Consider the following 8,639-nt stretch of genomic DNA (forward strand, 5'->3'; position numbering starts at 1 on the left):
TGTCACAATACATATTGTCAGCTGTTCAGATAAGACTTACTAGCCAGTGGCGCACGCAGGGGGGGTTTCTGGGTCTCCAGAAACCCCTCCCTTCCACTTAAAAAGTGCCCTATATAGCAGCACTGTACTATACAGCAGCCGCGGCGCTGTCAAAGAAGCGTCCGCGGCGGTGTTCGCGGCGCTCTCAAAGAAGCGTACGCGGCGGTGCTGTATTTATACAGCACCGCCGCGGACACTTCTTTGACAGCGCCGCGGCTGCTTTATAGTACAGTGCTGCCTAAACGGAGCTGCTGCGCATGCGTGGCAGCTCTCTCGTTTTTTGGTTTTTTTTTTCGGTGGAGGGGAAACCCACCTTAAAAATGCTCCATGCGCCCTTGCTAGCCTCTATTTAAATCATACTGGCAAAAATTATATTTGATCTAAAATTACTATCCTTAAATGTATATTATCTTTGTTATTGGATACAATATACAACAATAACTAAGGTCAGGGGGTAAATGTATCATCTGTTAGTTTTGTAAATTCACCAATTTGCAATGATTTTATGAGAACTGAATGCAACTTGGTATTACTCACAGCATTTGTAAAAATAATGAATGGGAAACAAATTGATTCTATATATTTTCTAGTCATATAACCTAAGCAAAGATAGTTTGTTACTGGTTTTGGTTAGTATCAATAGCACTGGACTGCTGAGGTATTTGTCTCGCATTCTACAACCATTGTAATGCTGACATTGTTTGTGTGTCCTGCCTCAGGTTGCTGAGTGGGCAGTGCGAAAATTGGGGCTGGTGAAATACTCAGACAGATGTGCGGGAAGCTACAGTGGGGGAAACAAGCGCAAATTGTCTACAGCTATTGCCTTAATTGGAGGACCACCAGTGGTGTTTCTGGTAAGTTACCATTGATTAGCTTTACATATTTGTCAACGTATTTATACATGTGACACTCTGGCAAGGACATAAAATATTAAGATTTCCAAATATGATCTTGCCAATAGACATGATTATTACAATTATTACATATCTATTGTATTTCCAGTGTTCTCCTTCAAAAGTATCTAAAAGTATAGGCAGTATGAAAGTAGAATACATATAGTAAAGCTATACTATGCACACTTGGTAGTTTCTAGGTGTCAAACTTCACAAAACAGAACAGTTCTGGAAAAAGGGTCCATTTTCAGCTGAAAACCTAGAACTACCAAGTGTGCACAGTATAGCTTTCACTAAACTGAAAATGGACCCTTTTGCCAGCAACTGTTCTATTTTGTGACGTTCGATACCTATAAAAATTTGTTTGGATCATTAAAGAAGCCCTACATGGGCCAGTAGCAGTATAAATAGGTAATATGGAAATCTATGAGCACATCACGTAGAACTATCTGCAATGCACAGACTGAATCCAGCATGAAATAGAGTGGACAGAGGACACAGTTTTTAATACGTTACAATTCACCCAGTGTTGACATTATTTTTGTTTATATTTTATATGGAAACAGATCTGTGACTTAGTGGTAATGTAAGAGGTAATACTTGAGGTACTCATACAGATTGGTAGGAGGTACAACATTTCACTTTAGGGTAGTACCAGTTACTAAATAGTATTTCCTGGTCTTTGACAGAGCCACCTACTGGCCTTGTGGTAAGTGAAGCATGGCTATATTACTTCAAAGGTCCTGTGTTGAAAATTTGCAAAGTGACAACCAACAGGTTCATAATCTCTAAAAATAATGTACTCTATCTTAATTATAACAGGATGAACCAACTACAGGAATGGATCCTAAGGCAAGGCGCTTCTTATGGAACTGCGCCCTGAGTATCATTAAGGAAGGAAGATCAGTTGTACTAACATCACACAGGTTAGTGTTACACTGCAAAATGATCTACTAGAAAATGGTCATGCATAGGTCAGAATTTGGAGAACTTTCTCCACCCCAGACTTGACTCATTATCCTGAACATTCTTCCTGGTAATGAAACCAAACCTCTCTGGGTAACCACCTGCCTAACCTTCCTGCAGAGACAGCGAATGCAGTGTTTTTCTGTGCCCTAAAGGGAAAAAGTATTGTTCTTGTTTTATAAATGTTCAGTGAATATATAGACATAAATGAGAACCTTATTTGTCTGCATTGTTGGATTTATTAACATGAATTGTTCATACAAGGTAAACCGAAATATTATCCATAGAATTTAATTCAACTTTTCCCCCAGTTGCCGGTTGAAAGGAAATAGGACACATAGCGTCTTCAGTCTTCTACGTATCTACTTTTTGGGTGCACTACAAATTCTGTCACTGCCTACATTGAGCACATTTGGGTTAATAGGAAAGGCACAATCTGATGCATATTCTCCAGACCATCATGCATCGGACCTCAGTGTTTTATTGCCTCCACTCACTCACCTACTGGATATATTTGTGACAGTACATGCAATACACCACATACTATTGTGCTCTTTCTTATTAAGCAATTTTGCTATATTTGTATAATTAAGTAACCAGTGTAGCCTAACACTTGGGGCTAGATTTACTAAACTGCGGGTTTGAAAAAGTGGAGATGTTGCCTATAGCAACCAATCAGATTCTAGCTGTCATTTTGTAGAATGCACTAAATAAATGATAACTAGAATCTGATTGGTTGCTTTAGGCAACATCTCCATTTTTTCAAACCCGCAGTTTAGTAAATATACCCCTTTGATGTGCAACTAGTACATATCCATTTGATAATCATCAGTTCATTGTACAGTATGTGTGACAATGTACACCTTACTGTAAATAAACAAAACATTTGTATTGTTAGGGAAATCCACGGGGGAGCGATATGAATTAAATTATTTGTGTAATTGTAATGGAGGCTGAAGAGATGACAATCCTAAATACTGTTTATCTTTAGCCATAGGTTTAGGTGTCAAGATTTATGCAACCTTGAATGTCAACGGAATTCTACCTGTTTATTAACTCAATGTATTGTTTGTTTTTTCTCCTAAACAGTATGGAAGAGTGTGAAGCTCTCTGCACAAGAATGGCCATAATGGTTAATGGAAGATTCAGGTGCCTGGGAAGTGTACAGCATCTCAAGAACAAGTAATTCATACTTCTGCTTTGTTTGTGGACTAAACAAAAATAGTTTTAATTATTTTGGTTTACTAATTAACTAGATAACTCTCCAAACCATCAAGTTCCATTTACCAATATTATTATTACTATTATTATTACTAAGGCGCCACTGTCCGATATATAATAGTTTCTAAATTCTTGCCGTTACTTCGGACAGACACATGTGCATACAAAAAGATGCCCTGCTATGAACATAAATGTTAAATAAATAAGTAAATAAATAACTAAATTAAGATTTGTTCTAACCCTTGTCTGTATGATATGTGCTGAAAATAATGATGATTTTTTTATTTACTTTTTGCATTTCAACAGGTTTGGTGATGGGTATACAATTGTAGTACGGATATCGGGATCTAACCCAGACCTAAAACCCGTGGAAGACTTCTTTAGCCATGCTTTCCCTGGGAGCGTATTAAAAGATAAACATCGAGGAATGCTGCAGTACCAGCTGCGCTCTTCACAATCCTCTTTGGCCAGGATCTTCAGCATCCTCTCCAAGAACAAGAAAAGACTTCACATTGAAGATTATTCAGTCTCTCAGACCACTCTTGACCAAGTGAGTTCGCTTGCACAATGGTTCTTTTGGCGTGCTGACCTACAGGCTGTTACAGTTTGCATATGGGAAAATATAACCTCTACTGTAAACTGTAAGCATATTAGAAGCTAAGACGGAGTTCCCTGACCATATAATGAAAATGTTACAGGGCACAGAAAGCCAAGGTGACTTCTAATATGAATAAAGTTTAAACCAAAGGGTGGGATTATTCCTTATAATACAGACATTTTCCTAATGAACACTGAAGTAATAACATCAGAAGTCAACAACTATAAGCTTTGACATCAATGCTCACTGTTTAGAAAGTTATCTTTGGGGAATTTTTTACATGTATTCGTATCACTTGTTTATTATAGTCATTTTGTTATCATAAGATTTTTCCCCATCAAATGAGGACTTGAAATAATACACCTACTGCACTGATAAGGTTATCCTGCTGTTTCTCTGGGCCTATAATGGCGGATACAGGCCTTCATAAGTTGTTTACTTTCATTGTTGGCTCATCTTACAGAAAGTGTATTATGTTGTCAAGCACCACCTAGTGGAGAAACAATGGCTACAATATAAAACTACTGAGAGCCCAGGAAATACTGTAATCTCAGTGTGGATACTATTATTTTTATAAAAAGAAAAATCATGTACTTGTTTATTTTCTTGGATTGGGGCATACAGATACATGTGCAGATACTTCTATTTTTCTTAAAATACATTTATCCGCAGAAGCTTATTTATACACATTAAAACTTTGGGTTCTTGTTTTTTTTAAGCAGAAATTCAAAATACCAATGTAACAAAGTTTGGATTTTTGAATAAAAGCCACACTGCTACATTTTGGGTTGCAAACTTCTATTCCAGGTAACCTGTAATTATTAATAATGTTTAGGAGTATGCTCACAAAAATGTTGATCCTGAGTTCTAGAAATCAAACCGGATACTAGATTATTGAATAAAATTCCCCTATCTGTAAGACACTTACCCTACTGGCACCTCTGGTATGGTCAATTTCCCTGCCATGATGGAAATAGAATTCAGGTGACGCCTTATGTCTCAAGAAACATTTTGGGACAGCTGCCACTTGAAGGCATTGAGGTGGTGAGCATTCAAAATGATTCTGCCTTCTCCAACAGGAGAATTGACCATTCCAGAAGCTGATGTGGTGAGTATCCTAAGTACAGTTGAGGCCCCAAACACAGGACCAATTCTGTTTTACTTGGGAGCAAGATGGTTTTACTGTAATTTAGGGTCCTGCATGATGGATCTTCCACATAGTGTCCAAGTCTATCATTACAACATCTTAAAATTTTATGTTTTGTGTATACCTGACAAATATATTTGTAGAAGAAATATACATGTTTAGCTGTAGTTTCTATGTTTACAAGGTTATGTTTCAGGGATGCATAGCAGGAAATAGAAGATCTTTCTCAGTTTGAAAGTAACATGGAACATTCTTTGTTTTTTTTTTTCCCCAGGTGTTTGTTAACTTTGCCAAGGACCAAAGTGATGACGATCATTTGAAGGATTTGTCATTGCACAAAAACCAGACTGTAGTAGATATGACTCTGCTGACATCTTTTCTTCAGGATGAAAAGGTGAAAGAAAGCTACGTGTGACAAGCCAAACTGGAGAAGCACAGAGGAGTTTTTGAAACGCCTCCCTTGGCTGCGGATGGGACGTGAATGCCAGGAAGTCAGGTCACTAGGACCCAAGTAGGGAGGCATCGTATACTGGACAACTAAAACTTACCACTCAATGCAATGCAAATCAATGCAATGACAGACACAATTCCATACAAGAGGCGGTGCCTCTCACGTTGCCTTGTTGTACTGTACGCAAGTAGAAGACTTGAACAAGCCAACAGTATGACAATGTGAATCTGTAATGTTGCACCCACTGGATCCTGCCTAAATGTGGGTTTAAAACAATGGCTGTTATGTACATTTTTTTTGTTTATTGTATTCTCTTCCAGGATCGCAACAATCGTACCACTGACAAATCAAGACTAGTGACTATTTATTAATGTTTAGGGCTTCTACGTGTATGTCAGGAGATCCAAACATGGTTTGCCCAGAAGGACTAGCTTTAATATGTTGTGATATTTCTAAGGGGTGCAGGTTATATTGATATCGTTAACGAGGCAACTATCTGCCATTTTGTAGTCACTCCTACTAGTGTGGCCAATAGCAGCAATAAGAAATTAAATATAAAGGGCATTTACAGCCAGTGTAAAATTTAGACAGTCTGCATCCAGCATTTGTAATTCTATTTAAAATAAATTTAGAGTTTTATTTTTTCACACTAATAAAGCAGAAACACAGGCCACAGAGTGTGGATGCAATGCAAAGTACAATATAATTACATTTTTTAAAACTTTTGCTACTTCTTACTGTCCATGTTTTCTAAAGTGGTTTTGGTAGCATTGTTACAGGTGTCCTGTGGTGGTGTTTTTTTGTTGTTGGTTTTTTTGCATTTTATTATTGTCTTTAGTAGTTTTTTGGTTCTGGAATCTCAAGTAACATTGCGATTCCCTTTGTCTTAAGTTAATCAGATTGCATAGCGGATACTTGGGTTTCAGGATACTTCTTCCGTAAGAAGATCTTGTGAGCTAAAGGTTCTTCCATTTACAAAGCCAAATGCACTCCAGGCATATTTTGACTGTAGTGTATTTATCTAGTAGGCCAAAGCATGTAAGACCATAGTTACTTTTATTTCCACTAGATAAGCTTAGGTATGAGCGCCACGAGGAAGGGGATTTTTACATGATTTCCGTAAATATACATCTCAGTGAAAAATCACATTTTGTATAAGCATTATTTAATCTATATGGGAGTGCCCTTTTACCTAAGTTCTTTTGATACCTTGTGGATAATTGTGTGTGCTATAATATGCTACTGTGAAATAGTCACATGCATTCTATCAGTGCTGTGTTCTGTCATATTTCATTGTCTCTCCTGATTGGTAAAATCAAATAACACAAGTATTTTAATACAGGCTTTAAAAATACTAATGTACCATCAATGAGTATAGTGGTTCTCATATTCCATATTTTGTAACCAGAAATGTCTCCTCCTTTTCAGCCCAATAACTAGCATCTTTTTTGATTTTTTTGGGTGCAGTGCTGCTTGATGTATTCGCTCAGTCATTGTCAAGGCAAATAGTAATCCCAATTTTAAAAGATTGACTTGCTTGCTGTCAAGAGGTGCAATGCTACCACCAACTCCTCAATAGAAGAGAATACAGTGTTCTTTGTTTTTTTTTAATTTGGTGGTAAAAAAAACAAAATCCGGACAATGGCAGGCAATTGTTACAAAAGTAGGTAATAAACAGGCAACTTTTGAGGTAATAGTTTTGTTTCAATGCATATATTGTCAATAATTCCTCCCATGTATTATGTGCTAGAACATGTTCATTGTACTTATCAATGCAATTTCTATATTTTTTACCTCAGCCTATGCAAGACGCATTATAATCTCCTGCACCTTGTTTCACCAAACAAAAACTGCAATTTTGTTTTTTATTCTTCAAACACTGCCTTACTAGATACCACTAATGGTGTAGGATAATGCCAGTAATTTCATTGGTAGCTCCAAAACTGCAGTTTGTGCTACGTGCCTACATTATGTCATGGGGCAGTGCCAAGTTAATGATATCTAATCATACTGATCCACTGTACCAGATTACTGCTACAAATTGTGCACATGCTAAACTTGAACCAATCTGACAGTGGATATCTGCTTACAATATTTGTGCCCGTGATTTGCATTTTCTAGATTTTTCAGCAAATTCCTGGAAGAATAGGACTCAAGTTTAACCATTTCAAAAATTTGTCTCCAGTGTTTTCCTAAAATACCTTTTTTTTGTGAATCCCCAATTCACAACAAACTTGAAGCTGGCCATTTTGTAAGTTAACTTTAATACTTACTTAAATAGTAGTCAGACATCATGTGCCACAATGTCCACTCTGTTCTGGTTGTCTCATTAACTACATTTGGAAACTTTATGTGTGTATGCATATTGGTGTAGCTTCTAATCATAAACATTTCTCCCATGTGATGTGATGTTTTACATGCGTTGTGTTTCATTATGTTTGGTCCTTCATTCCAAGCACTTTAAGCTGTCTTTAATGGGATCTATTTTTGCACTGGAATACTCATTAACGTTGCAAAAAACAGAAAGAATATAAAAGGTTTTACAATATTTTAGTTATATTAAGTTACTTTTTTCAGTTGAAATTTCCAAGACTGAAAAATTTGTATTGTCATTAACTGTTTAAGTATTAAAAAGTATAGACATAGATCTATGTTAATTACCTTGTATTATGTCACGTAACGTAAAATAAAAAAAACCTGTGACGCCTCAGATATTTGTTTTGTCTTTTATGCTTTGGTAGCGAGCAGATTGTTCTTTCTGCGTGGCAAAATAAATGCTATATAATGATCTGTCCCTCATCCCGTGAATAAAATATTGCTATTTCCATATTTCTGAGTAACAAACAATACATTTTAGGTATGTGGTGCTATTTTATGACACTCTTTAGAGGTCATTGAGTAAAACCAAAATGGCCAAGGTAAAGCGAAAAAAATCTTTTTTTTAGTGGTGCCATGTGCTTCGATTTGCGCAAACAATCGCATACGTTTTGGGGCAAGATGGCAGTATATGAGGAGACTTACATTTTAGGCGAGATAGAGATAATGTCTAACCTTATATTATTTAAATGGACGCATCTTGCACCTTCCAGTTTCACTGTAACAGAGAAGAGATTTAAACTTTTGCACGGCGCACCAGATATTTTCAACTGCTACACAACTAAGCACATTCCTACTTGGTGGATAAACCTCTTGTGAGCAATGGGTAGGCAGGAACTTTGATGTGCGCTGAGCGAACCATAAAGATATACAGGCATAAAACCAAGGTGTTTCATTTTGAACTGGAACTGGTAGTAGTAATATCTCCACTTTGCTCACTATGGGGAG

At 36.9% G+C, this 8,639-nt stretch overlaps 1 protein-coding gene across 2 annotated transcripts in view; it reads left to right on the top strand.

Annotated features, from left to right (window-relative positions):
- The window catches only part of ABCA1 (ATP binding cassette subfamily A member 1), a 106,103-nt gene extending 98,078 nt beyond the window's left edge, over positions 1–8,025 (top strand). For both annotated transcript variants that reach the window (XM_075210475.1, XM_075210484.1), the window contains 5 exons: positions 759–893; positions 1,755–1,858; positions 2,988–3,080; positions 3,426–3,669; positions 5,139–8,025. In XM_075210475.1, the coding sequence (XP_075066576.1) occupies positions 759–893; positions 1,755–1,858; positions 2,988–3,080; positions 3,426–3,669; positions 5,139–5,279 (717 nt within the window). In that variant the 3' untranslated portion in view covers positions 5,280–8,025. The remainder of the gene's footprint in view (positions 1–758; positions 894–1,754; positions 1,859–2,987; positions 3,081–3,425; positions 3,670–5,138) is intronic.
- Positions 8,026–8,639: the final 614 nt, after the last annotated feature.

This window comes from Mixophyes fleayi, chromosome 1 (assembly GCF_038048845.1).
Source record: "Mixophyes fleayi isolate aMixFle1 chromosome 1, aMixFle1.hap1, whole genome shotgun sequence".
Taxonomy (NCBI): Eukaryota; Metazoa; Chordata; class Amphibia; order Anura; family Limnodynastidae; genus Mixophyes; species Mixophyes fleayi.